This window comes from Apium graveolens, chromosome 4 (assembly GCF_009905375.1).
Source record: "Apium graveolens cultivar Ventura chromosome 4, ASM990537v1, whole genome shotgun sequence".
NCBI lineage: Eukaryota > Viridiplantae > Streptophyta > Magnoliopsida > Apiales > Apiaceae > Apium > Apium graveolens.
This window is the reverse complement of record NC_133650.1, coordinates 122,073,514-122,087,537: the sequence shown is the minus strand read 5'-3', so window position 1 is coordinate 122,087,537 and position 14,024 is coordinate 122,073,514. Positions and strand designations below refer to the sequence as shown.

Below are 14,024 nucleotides of genomic sequence, written 5' to 3'. Positions count from 1 at the left end.
AGGTATTCTGTGGATGGAGAAGAGACGGCTAAAAATTAAGATGAGAGAGAGAGAGTTAGTCGAGATGGGAAAAAGCCAACGAGGGATTGGAGTGGAGATGGTAGAAATGGTGGAAAATAAGATGGAGCGTCTAGGATCAGAGGGAAATGGGGCAGCATACTATAAAAAGACTACTTTTATTTTAGCGTGGGAAATAAGATGTAGATGGAACATAATTTAATTGTCTTTTATTTTAGTGTAAGAGATAAGATAGATTAAACACAATTTATATTATAGTTTTTATGTATTGTCTAAGTTTTAAAATTATCCTACAACTTTTGAACCTCTAGGTGTTGTTGGAACCAATTTTATACGTTTATCGATCAAATGCTTCGACTCAACAGATAAAAAATGTGAAAAATTATCCCCCAATTTATCTCCGATGTGAATATAAGTTAACTGGTTCTAGAATACGGTACTAGGTAGACCAGAAGAATGAACTAGAAAGTGCCGAGAAAATATGTGAGAGTGTACCGGAACGAATGTGTCGAAATATAAAACTATTACAATATTAACGTTTTTCTTTTTTACTGTCCGGTCGGTTATGAATGGGCCTAAATGGAATGGGCCTACAACATTATCTCGTTACACGAGTAGATTTTATATATTGTACATTCATGCTTTCACATGAAAGTTTTAACTTTTAAACATTAAATAAACCAAAAAAATTGAATCAATTAAATATTCATCAAAGCATACAACTTCAGTTAATTATGATTACATCAAATGACTGAATTAGTTAAATGAGCTTTGTAATTTTGCTACCATCTTACCTAAAACAATCTTAATACAGAAATTCCCAAACAGCATATATGTGTACCCATTAACCCAGATAATCAACAAAATACAACAAATGCATGTGACTGAAGGAATCCATCCCAGTTTAAGTAGATCGTATATAACACTCCACTCGGGTCTGAACCTCAAAATGCTAGTTACATGTGTGGAACCCCACTTGTTTTCCTAGTTCGTTGAATTAAATGCCAAAAATCAGTAATCACGAAAATGACAAAACATAACCAAATATATGAAACAGTAACTAGAAGTTCAAAAACTCCAACTAGTCTGAATTACAAAGTTAAGCCCCATATATAATCTTGTGTTTCAACGAGGCAGAGACTTCAGAAAGAAGGCTTAAATAAATCCACCTAGGGGAGATTAATTGAACGACATGTACTATTCTAATCAGGAAAATCAGATATAGGATGGGTGTGATGTAGGCAGTCCACTGCTTGGGTAACTGGCATAACTAGGAGGAGCTGTATTGTATGCAGTGTACGTAGGTGCAGCAACTCGTTCGCCGTGTGGATAGTAGTATGATCTATGATCATAACCTGGCTGACCATATGAAGACTGTGTTGGAGCCTGGTAAGTATAAGGGTCTGGGACAGCACGTGGAAACCTCTCTGCAATTCCAGCATATGCTCTTTCTCCAGTATATGCTGGAGCTTGCCTGCTAACAACTGTGGCTGCAGCAGGAGGTGCATGAAATCCTCCATTTGTCCTAGGTTTCTTTGACTGTTGGTTTTTCCCAGATTCTCCAAACCTTTTCTTATCCGGCTTTGCTTTCTCCAACTGAGCAACTCTTCTATGAAGTGGATCAAGTGGATAGTCAGCCTCAAGATTGTAATCATGGACACATTTAATCACAACCTTTAGTGCGGCAAGTTCCTGAGCATTTGCATCTTTCTGCACAACATATTAGCAGTAAGCACATGACATACATTTATATGCATATATATGTAAGCAACTTTTTTAGCCTAAATAGTACCTGCCCACCACCAGCACCACCCTTCTTTCCTTGTGAATTTCTTCTCAAGTCTTTCAAGTAAGTCTGTAATAAAGGCACAAGAGGGAAGCTCTCAGTAAGCTGGAAGGCATGAGCAAGATGGACAGCATCAATTTGTTTGCCACTGTTAACCAAAGATTCCACAACACCTGCACAAGAGCAAGATCTTAGACACGTTGCACTGTTCTCAATCATATATACCAGTAAAATAACTCAGTATGCACAATTAATCTCCTGCCTTGCACACTTAAAATGCAAGGCTAGTCACGATTATCCATCAAAATGCCCTACTACAAATTCTTAGATGATTAAGGAGACCTATGGTAGAAAAGGCCATATTTCCCATTTGGTCAGGTAAATAAAGAAATACCAACCTGGCATTTTGTGTGCTAAACCAAGGGACCGGCAGAGCTCAGGCAACTGCCTTTTTTGAGCAACAACAAGAACAAGCTTGCAGAGTTCTTCATCATCAAACTCAGAAGCAATCCTAAATATTGCAAGAAGCTGCAAGAATGCTTCAGCTTCCAATGAATTTCCATTGGCAGCATGTATGCCTGCATTGGCCATATTAGGCTTCCACTTATGAGCGATGGCCTTGGCTCGCTGCTTAATCTCAGGGTTAAGAAGGTGATCAACCCTAGGGCCAGCCTTTGCCAACAAGGTGGCCATGGCATCCAAAATTACAAGACAAGATTGACGCATGCCCTGAAAGACAGCGTCTTTTTTATTCCCTTCTTGGGTTTTAGGGTCAGAAGGGAAGAACCCCTCTAATGAAGCCAGTACTAATCGGCTTGGTTCGCTTGCACTTTCAAGTGCAACAGAGAGCTCATTGCGAATGCAAGGTAATAATTTTTTATTCTCCACAATAAAGCTTAGAAGCCCTTTCGCATTCATTTGCTCGCAAAACTGTGTCAGCTCATGACGAAGCTCAATCTCCCCAACCACTCCATCACTTTCAACGGTCTTATGAGGTACTTCATGGGAAGTAAATATTGCATTTTTATCACCACTGGGGCTACTTACTTTAATTTCTTTATTATACCCAACATCCATAGATTCCAAAGATGCTGACGGATGCGTAGCCCGTACCTCTTCGATGGCAGCAACAGCTTCATTTTTTAGTTCCTGTACGCGATCCATCATATCCTGCTCTTTAGCAGCAACATTTGCCTCTCTCGCTTCAAGAAATGAGTAAAACTCAGATTCTTCTTCTTTAAAAGCCTTCTCTTTAGATTCTAGCTCCGATAATTGCTTCACCATTGTTGTCTGCAACTGGCAAAAATGCTCTTCAATTTCTTTCCAAAAAACCTTGTCCTCAGCAGCTACCTTGTGAGATTCCAAGTCAAGGAATGCCTTACCAAGTTGTTCTATCAAAACACCAGTCTTATCCATTATATTTGATTCAGCCATAGATATGGCTAGTGTTGAAAAATGCTGCAACAGAAATGTAGATGACGATCAGGGATAGGTATAACACATGGTGTCTCTCAAACTTCTCTGCTCATGGAACTAGTTTAAAAGTTGAAACTTTACAGTAGTAAATTAAGGCTAAGAAACTACACTAGGATATACTACTGTAAGATCAAACTGAATTATAACACAGCAAACACTACCCCTCCCCCTTCCCAAAAAAAAGACACATTAATGGAAGAACTATACCTAACAGTCGGCATACATAATAAATGGCAAGAAAGAGAACATTATTAAACCAGAAAAACCTACTAGTTTATCGCACATAGACCTATAGAGTGTATAACTGTTATAAATACACCAGGGACTGTAGTAGAAACGGGCCAAACATCAAAACCATAATTCATTATATCCAAATATATCAAGTTTGCACACAATTAAAAGCATGACTCAATATGCTCAATCACTTCTTTGAATTGAACAGTCCGTCAAAGTCAACTAAAAAACTTAACAGTCAATGAAGTGATGGCAAGCAGCTCTGATGTGACGTAAAGTTTATGCGTAAATTAAGTGACTTTAAAAAAATTAAATTAAACATAATAAAACAACTCATCAGTCATCACCTATACAAACATATACATCAGTTTAGGTCTCGAAAAATCTCCATCTTCAATGAATTTTACTGCAAAAGCCTTTTAATTACATTCAATTTCACCCACCTGGCAAAAATACTTTTCCCAGTCCTATATTCTTTTTTTCTCAATCTAACTCAACTGCGTACTTTTTCCTTAAGTTTTGAAGTTCATCAAGTGTTTTATATAACTAATGTAACTTAAGTTCATCAAATTGAATTTTATCTAACCTCTTTCAGGGACACCTTGTTTTTTTTTACTTTTTCGATTTTTGATAAAAGGGTACGCCAATAAACAGTAACCGGATTAATGGTGCCTCCGATCAACGACTTTCTTAATAAAGAATCATAGACAATTAAAGATAAACGTAATGACCAAAACTTGAAAAAATAACGGTAAACAAACATAAAGACTTTTAAATAAAATGCATTGAAGATCTGGAATCTCGCAATTACTTTAGCCGTAAAGAATTTAAATATTTGAATGTTTAATCACATCTTACATAGCTTCAATTTGATTAAATATATTTTGTGCGTTTTGACATACAGCTGATACTCCATCATACAGAACACCTTCTGCTACTTCACTTCTTTTTTCATGTTTGGCTTTACAAGCAAGCAATTGATCTCATTTGCATAATCCTTTAAATCATGGGGTACCATATACAAATTACCAGATGATTCTAACTCAATTACAAAATCGTGAAAGCAAGGACCATATATCTTGAGTTTCTTCCACCATATTTGTATCCTTAACCCTGACTTCAAAGACATTAATAGTACCAACTATATTACCATCCTTAATCTTCTTTTCATGGTACCCTTAGCCTTGCTAATTATTTTTTCCATCGTAAAGATGTAACATTTGTTAATGTGGCATTGAAACCGCAAGAACGTCACCAAGCCTCACTCTTTTAGCATCTTTTATACATTTTCTTGTGGGAAATGCGGTAGTGAATTTTCTGCAGTGAATCCACCCGAGTTATATCTTATCATCATTTTTAGTTCATATTCATCTTTAAAAGTTCTGTCCAGCATCAAATGCAATCACAGCTTATGTTTCAAAATCAAATATTGTAACAAAAATCATTGCATTTAATCAAGCCTACCATGATATGTGGGAATTATAATACTTAAATAGGGAATAAAAGCCTAATAATAAAATTAATGGACTTAGACCTAAAACTATTACGCTTTTAATAGATAACCAACATATTAAGAAAGCTCCTAGCCCACATATAAAATATATAGATAAAAACACTATTCATCTCTACAAAACATGTATTTGAACTATTACAAACACTACACAAATTTTTTTTGTTATGTTCAATGTCGTTTCCCATCACTCTATTTAGCTAACGTGCATTACATACCTACATGATCTGCACTAATAGTAATTATACGCGGCAAGGATTTTATTTTATTTTTCACAACCCAATTTAAAGTATGCCAAATTTCCGGAGTGACTAAGATTTCTTCAATCTTTCCCTACCACTCAAGGAGATCTTCCTAGGCCTATATTCTTTAGAGAACCTATACAAAATTAAAATGCACTCAAATTCAAATTACACTTAACTACCAATGTTCACTTGAACTACACTTAAAATCCAAATTACACATGACTACCAAAGTACCCAGTAAAACAACACTAAAAACCTAGTAATCAAATATTGTCGCAAATCAGTTGTAACATCCTAAACCTATGTCACTCGTTAATCAAGAATTAATAAATAACGATCCTAAAGAATGCAGATTAAAACTAGCTAAGCACAACAATTTTCCCTATCCCGTATTCAATAAAATAAAAAGCTAGTGCAAATGGTTACGAAAACTCGGAGAACTTTCTTGATATAATGGCAAAACCTTGGTTACCGCTGTTGTTTCGAAAATTTGTTATTTGTGTGTGTTGACGTGGATTCACAAACCCACTTGGAAAATCAAACTAAACCCGCTCAGAAACACATCAAATCAATCTAATTTTACGAAAAAACGAGAAATCAATCAACACAAATAAATACAAACGAAAGTATGCATAAACTACAGATTAAAATCGAAATATACGAGAGAATGAATACATAAGAGAGAAAAGGTCGTACCTTTACAAATTACAACCACGAATTAAGTGAAATGCACAAGCAATATAGCCCTAATTTTCTTATCCAGAGAGGATGAAGCTCGCGCTGCAGTAATATATAGACACGAAATTATATGTGTGTATAATTTTTACGGAAATACTTAACGGGGTGAATGCCAACTGCGGATATCAAGAACCCTAACCTGGTTATTTTGGGTCTCTATTCTTCATTATTCTCAGCTTTGAGGCAAAGGAAAAAAAATCTTTAAATAATGGTTTTTGTAATTTATTGATTTCCAACATAAATATCTTTTTCAAATATTATTAGAAAATTGTTTTCTCTCTTTTCCGGCATTTGTTTGGGTGTGAAAAATATTTTTTTTAGGAAACCGTTGTTTGTAAACTTATTTGCTCCAAACGTTTGGGTACGGAGGTTAAAAAAAATGTAATAAAAATAATAAAATATAAGAAATCCTGTAAACATACAAAAAACATAAAAGACAAAAAAAGTATATATAAAATCTAAACTATATGAATTAATTAACTCAAAATCGGTATTATTGCCTTACTCGGTAGCGACACAAATTTCTTATTGTGTATTTTTAAGAATTCACGAGAAAGTACTGATATCAATGTCAATTTCAATTTTTTTTAATCCTCACAATTCAAGAGTGTGGAAAAGAATTTTTTGTAATATGTGCTTATCAACTAAATTATCTAAAAAACAAATAAAAATTATATAATATATTTGAGAGAAAACAATTCAAGAATTATGGTTCTTCGGTAACTATCATGAATGTCTAATTTGTGTCTTTTATTTTATTAAAAACAATCCTTCTTATGTATATAAAATTATCTCCCAAGATAAATTATAGTGCATATACGGGTGGCATGGAGGGCTCTCTTAGATAGAGGTCTGTAGAGAACCATTATTTAAAAAATATAAATACATATTTAATTTCATTTTTATTATATATAGTTACAAATTTTAATTACCAAGTTAAAAACGAAGTGACGCAATTTTTTTATTTAAAAAATCATTGAAATTTGATGAAATAATTTAAAGTAGTTTTGTAGTAGAATCGTAATAAAATCACACTTATCCATAATTATTCCATAATATAATCAAATTTACAAATCAATTATTTTTTTCAAATTTCAATTGTTAAACGTTTTTATTCTATTTAAATATAATTATTATTCTACATTAGCAACGAATTTGATGAAATTTTACAATAGAATCAATTATTTTCTACGGTTCTTTATATAAGATGGTTCTCGCTTGAAAAAAGGCTTACCTATACATTTGATGCCACTCCCATGGTAAAAAATAGTACAAACATTGTGACGCCCTCAATCTCGAGGTTAGTAAATGAGGACTCACACACCTCTAATCTAATAATTATATATGCATAAACCCCGATTAAACTACTAACAGGATCAACAGGATAAAGTTTGAAACAAGATTACAACTACCAATCACAAAATATAACTTACAAACCCAAAATATTATTAAAAAAACAATATCTATTCCGGCTGGGAACCGACAGATAACCCATTGTATCTTTAAACGTTTCTTTCTAGGCGCGAGCTCACTCATAATTACCACTACCTGCTCTGGCAACCGGAAGCCCTCAACACGGTAGGGACCACCAGGTACGCTCTTACGAGCAGTGCGCCTAAGCCTGACCATCTTCTTGCTTAACTGCCATAATTAGATTAAACAAAACAAATGAGTATAAAACTCAGCAAGTAACTATGTAGCAGTTCTACAATATCAAATCACAATATGCTTTACCAAACTCAGGGCATTCTACTTTATTTGATCTAGGTGGCAGATTTCCATCTTTTGGGTTAAGGAAAGGTTTTGAAGGATAATGTGGGGCTTTCAAGGAACAAGGCTCAAAGCAGGACGAAAGCCGACATTTATCACAAATCATTAAAGGATCAGAATAGATCTTTCAAAAGAGGAAAGCAACAATATTTCAATATATGGAATCAATCATATGATCAACAAATTCAAGTATCAGGGTTCTCGAGCTTTAAGCTTCACAATAACATAATCAACTCTTTTCAAAGCAATATAAACCATTTCCATTTTCAAGAATCAATTTACTGAACAGAAAGTTTCAGTTCCCTTTTTAAATAATCAATTGGAATCCTTGATTGGATCACTTTATCTTTCCATTTCATTATATACGGGTGATCGGCCTGTATCGACCTCCATTCCGGTCTTTAAGGTACCAATCGGCATAATTTCAGCCTTAAGTTGGACTAACCCCGCTAGCCTCTTACCATGACTAGACTAGTCCCACTAGCCTCTTACGTCCCAATCCAATCCATCAGGAATTCATTTGGAAAACCTTGAGTTGGAAAAATAATTAGGTTTTCTAAAATTCATTTTATCATTACCAAGCATTTGAAATCATTCGGACTCTTTCAAGTCGAAACTCATTCTTAATTCAGATTTTAAGGAAACAAAGTTCAGGGAGTGATTCAAAGATACGCAAGGAACAATTCATAAGAATTCTGTATCAGGGATAACAAAGCACTTAAGTTAGAAGGATCAACATTTGTTTAGGGATCAATAGGGTGATCAGGAAGAACAAGGTATCATTAGACAGGGTTAACAAGGATAATAAGTGGGTTCAATATATTTCATGGCTCAATACATAATTTGAACAGGAAGGACAGATTATCAAAGGGTGAAATCAATAAGCTTATCAATAACAGATTATCAAGAACAAGGGTACTTCAAATCAATATCAGGGTTTCATAACTAAACAGTTCAATACTCTACATGGTATGAACAACATTCTCTTTATAACCATTTACACAAGTAATCAGAGTTACTTGCCTTGATTTGCTTTCCTGAAGGTTGAACTACTGCCACCTAGTAAACCCTTTCCTTTCCTAGCCTGAATGCCCTCACGCTCCGAATCTACAATAAAACCAAACCTTAATCATATTCTCAACTCTCGTTCTCGGAAAGATCACTCTATACGATAACTCGATTATATCCTTGACTCGAGTATACGAATATAGCTTATACACATAAGCACATAGCACAGCATATAGCATATAGCATAAACCCTTTCTCGCAACTTTTATATCCTTAACAACCAAAGCGTACTTGCTTAACCTTGGCTATTTTCAATCACACTAACATAACTCTTTTTACTATCATAGCTATCACTTATAGCTCTTAATACCGAACGATTAAATTTTCTTTTTCTTTTATTCTTTAATTCGAACCATACATACAAAACACAACCATATATATTCAATTTCAATCTCATATAATCATGCACAACTAATGCAAATCACAAGAGTCATTTACTCAATTAACCTCATCCTTTTTAATCAAAAATCTGAATCACAAACACATTAAGAGTCAAAATCAACAACTTCTTTTAATCATCAAAATTTGAACATAAACACTACCCCATCTTTATCATGGAATCAAGTTCTCACTGGCTGTTAATATAATTGACAAAAAAACAACTTAATTCCTTTTTTATTCCTTAGAACCCATTCGGATTTTCCATAAATCAAACATGCAAGAATGGATTTTGACATGCAAGGTTATATATCACATTTCCCACTTGTTTCAGTCCTTAACTAGATCATTCCATTCACTTAAACACCAAAACCAAGCATTACCTAGTGACTTTAGCTTTAATCAATTCATTCAATCAACAAGCATCCACTTAATCACCAAATTATCCCCTTTTAAGTTTATTTTCCATTCGGCAAGAACATGATTTACAACTCAAGGACTAAACATTGACATGCACCACTTGATCTTCTTTAAAACTAACATGCAATCACTCTTTAGGCTATATAAGCTTAGTGTTCACCAAGATCAACTTACAAAAATCAAATTCCTCTTTTAATTAGCATATAGCCGAATTAAAAACTCACATGCAAACCTTAATTTTTGATTTTCTAAGCAACAATCATTTACACACATCCATTTACTTCCTAAAACAATCAATGGAATCATTTTATCAATCACATATTCGAGTTTCAACACAACAAAACAAAACCCTTCTTCAAGCTTTTCAAGAAACCATAACATGCAAAGCTAAAATCAAATTATCATATCATAGAAACTCCACCGGCTCTCCTTTGGATCATGGCCGGTGGTGGTCGAACTTGAGAGAGCCCATAACGGGTCTCCTCTCAAGTTTATGACCCCAAAAGTGCTTGAATTCACTCTCATGGTTTTGCATCAAGAAATCGTTTTCATTGAACACCACCATAGTGATTAACCAACAAAACTTTTATAAACACTTACATGCAAATAGGAATCGAAGAGTATACCGAAAATATAGTCTAAAGGTAGCAATATCTTTGAGTTTGGATGAGATTTGAGGGTTGCATGCAAGTGAAGGAGATGAGAGATGGAGAGAGCCGAGAGAGAGAGTGAGAGTGTTCGAGAGAGAAAGAAAAGAGAAGGGGAAGTGAGTGCACGGGAGGAAAAGAAAGAAAAGGGAAAGGGAAGTGGGTTTATATACCACTAAAAATAAGGGCAAACTTGTAATTTACTAATTTCATTTTATGCTCATTGTCCCTTTTCTTTTTACTCAAATGCAACAAAATTTAAATATAAAATATATCTCTCTCGGGAAGTCGAGAATTATTGAAAATGACAATTTTAATACGTAGGCCTCGAAATTAGCTTTTTAACCATTACTCATAATAGATTTTTGAGCAAATGGTTGATTTTATATGAATTTCGCAAGCTTGCTTTAATAATAACATTTTCCACATAAAATCAATTTAAAAATGCAAAGACCATCAAATAAATTCACTCATCATTTTTAAAAAGTCTCTGGGACTACTAGGAAGATAACAGAACAAATCCCATGTTTTTATCTTACTCGAATGATTTTATAAAAATGCGCGAAGGTTGATTAAACCTTTATTTAAATCACATAATCCCTTTAAAATTCATAAAATTGTCACAGAACACATAGTCATGCACACAGACAACAATCTCACATATATAATCACGTAATGACTCAGGTCTAATTATAAAATTTATCCTTCTTTAATCTTTATCCTCTTTTACGCGTACCGGGTCACGTTCAGCCTGACGGCCCGACGCTCAGCATTTCGATTACGCTTCTCATTATCATTATCAATCAACACGTCACTTAGGAAGAAATACTTTATTTACACATTCATTTCATTCAATCATACATAATTCACATTTTATATTCTTTAACTCCTTATTAGGACGGGTTCCGTTCTACCTGACGACCCAACACCACAGCTTAATATCTAAGCTGACTCTTTAAATTGGAACGTTTTTTTATCCACGCTCCTATACTCTAATATACAGAAAAGATAATTAATCATCACTTAGTCACATAATTACAATCACATCACATAACACATACTTTATTGACTTAATTACGTCGCAAAATTCTCAGTCGTCACAAACATAGACTATTAACAATCAAGGATTATCACTTTTAGTTTCCCAATTCGCATAACAATCTCCCGATCTAATACTTAAATTATATTTATTATATCATGTACTAGAATTACAACTTCTCTCATGATTCGCTATGATTCCCAAAGACACTATCAAAGGTGTGCTACTTTTTTTAATTATTTTACGCCCTCAATGACAAATCAGCCACTTCTTTAATTATATTAAGCCCTCAATGACAACTTAGTAATAACAAGAGAATCACATACAACTAAACAAATACAACAAACCAAAAAAATTATCCAACTCTTTCATAAAGGGATTAGCTACTCATGATATAATAAAGCAAACATATATTAAAACTACAAATTATGAGCATAAGAGTTAAAAAAAATACAACTTTAAAAGTTCATTTTAACTCCAGACGAATCCCTTCGCTCTTTCTCCAATCTCCCTCTCAAAGTGTTCCTTTCCATTCTCGCTCAAGAGACGACTATCTAACTACACCAAAATATTTTATGGTTCACTGTACAATATCTTTTAAAAAAACTAATCTAAAAGAGTTTTAATACTTTTCAAGGAAATAGAAATAATTTCCAAAATAATTTGGATTCTGATGTAAGATTCGTAGTTTGTTTTTTCCATGCCTGATTTTGGGCTGCTCCGGCTGGAATATTGACGTTGCACCACTTCTAAATGGTGGATAATTCTGTTAAATTCACATGGGCTGTAAGATCGATAATTTCTATTGTACATAACTCAAGTTACGGCCCAATTATTGATATATGCACATACAACCCAATAAATCTGAATTTATTTATGATTTAAGTCCAAATCCATCTAAAGTTGAGAATATTTTATTTCTTGTCATAAATAAACTCTAATTAATAATATCCAATCAATGATATAATATTATAAATATGAGAATAAAATTATATATATAAGGTTCTAGGGAGACTATCATTATCAAGATACATAATAGACTATATCATAATCATTCAATATTATTATTTTTTTAGGGAGCGTTTGGTTCGTACGAGGGAAACGGAATGGAATTCGGAAAGAGAAATGATCGAAAAGGAAATGAATGATAGTGAATTATTTTACTGTTTGGTTCCGATCCAGAAACGAAACAAAAAGTTATATTATTATTTTTATCTTATTTTTATGACAGTACACAATTTAAAAAAATCAAATAAATTTATATTTATAACAATATAATTTATTTACATGTTAATTTATATTTTTTATGATTTAAGATAGAAATTATAATTGAAAATGAAAAAAAAATTGAGAGGGAAAGAAAATACTTAATAGGAGATGAGGAATGGAGATTGAGAAAAAATGGGTAAACCTAATAGGATTATTGCAATTTCTCGGCAACGACACAATTTCGTTTGTGTATTTTTAAGAATTCACGAGAAAGGATTGATATCAATATCAATTTCAAGTTTTTTAACCCTCACAATTCGGAGTTCGTTTGGATAGATTTTTTCTGGTAGTGTTTTAGTTGTATTATATATTCAGGTTTTATAGTTCCTTCGATGTATATATTAAAATTTCCAAGCATGTACATATATTTTTATTTTTACAAATATACATTACCAAAGTAGCATAGTTCATGAACAACTATAAATTCAAAAAATACTTTGATGATTATACCAATAATGAAAAATATAGAGAATCTTGTATTAAAATTAAAAAACACTAAAGAGCATATAGTATTAAAAATACAAAACACAAAATAGAATATTATACTAAAATTATTTTTAAAAAAATCATGAAATCTTGGCAGTTAATATTCTTAGGTAAGATCTTATTAATATTGAAATATATTACACGATAGATGGGAGTACTTCACTTTGGCGAACCCACTCCTCATCGATCTAGGGGTTCTTATCAACTTAATGTTAACGTTAGGTTTTGTTAATTTTAAAATAATCGTGATCCCATCATAAAGAGATTCCCAATTTTTTCTTGAATAAAATACTTCAAATCAATATTCGTCAATATTTTGATTTCAAGATAGTGATGAAGTCACCACGGACTACTTAAAACCCACAACCTTACAAGCTCAATGAACTTGCTTTTGAAAAAATCGACCCATGTCAAAAATTAAAAAAAAATCGTATTTTATTCCGTGTTTCATAAACACGAGAATCACATATTCATTTGTTCATTTTAAAATCTTGAGTCGTTACTGATTTTATCTTGTTTAGAAGGCATGACATGAGTGTCGTCTCTAACACATACATTATTAATCTAATTAAGCATGCATCATTAAAATACTCTATACATACATTATCATATGACCATATCTATGTAAAGTGCAGTAAAATAAACGTGGTTAGTTATTGCTTCATCATATGTGATTTTAATCAAGATAATGACAAAAATTTAGGTCAATCTAAGGTGGTAAAATAAATACAAGCTAATTATTACTGTATTTCTTGACTTATCTCATCCTTGTATTGCTTCCTTGGATGACCTCCATGAGACTGCCATTCCTTGATCTTAAAGTTTTCATGTCTTCATGTACATTATAATAATTAAATATAAAAACTAATCTAATGAACTTACAAGAAAAACTCGTGTTAGGTCCCAAAGTATCGTAGAAGGGGGATTGAATACGATACTC

The 14,024-nt window shown here is 33.0% G+C and overlaps 1 protein-coding gene across 2 annotated transcripts; it reads right to left on the bottom strand.

The window, feature by feature from the left end:
* Window positions 1–1,045: 1,045 nt before the first annotated feature.
* LOC141719396 (FRIGIDA-like protein 3) lies at window positions 1,046–6,207 on the bottom strand. 2 transcript variants are annotated; one of them, XM_074521773.1, is made up of 5 exons: window positions 6,147–6,207; window positions 5,966–6,049; window positions 2,203–3,262; window positions 1,811–1,977; window positions 1,046–1,728 (listed from the first exon to the last, which is right to left on the bottom strand). In XM_074521773.1, exons 3-5 carry the CDS (start codon window positions 3,236–3,238, stop codon window positions 1,234–1,236), a joined length of 1,698 nt encoding a protein of 565 aa, XP_074377874.1. In that variant the 5' UTR covers window positions 3,239–3,262; window positions 5,966–6,049; window positions 6,147–6,207; the 3' UTR covers window positions 1,046–1,233. The 2 variants fall into 2 exon arrangements, with proteins under 2 accessions (XP_074377874.1, XP_074377873.1); XM_074521772.1 differs by having other exon boundaries at window positions 5,966–6,192.
* Window positions 6,208–14,024: the final 7,817 nt, after the last annotated feature.

Excerpts from the sequence above, each read along its gene's own strand:
- LOC141719396 (XM_074521773.1), bottom strand. The coding sequence starts at position 3,238 with ATGGCTGAATCAAATATAATGGATAAGACTGGTGTTTTGATAGAACAA. Across the intron at positions 1,978-2,202 it reads TTTAGCACACAAAATGCCAG|GTGTTGTGGAATCTTTGGTT; the intron begins GTTGGTATTTCT and ends GCTCTTGTGCAG. Across the intron at positions 1,729-1,810 it reads GTGGTGCTGGTGGTGGGCAG|AAAGATGCAAATGCTCAGGA; the intron begins GTACTATTTAGG and ends TATGTTGTGCAG.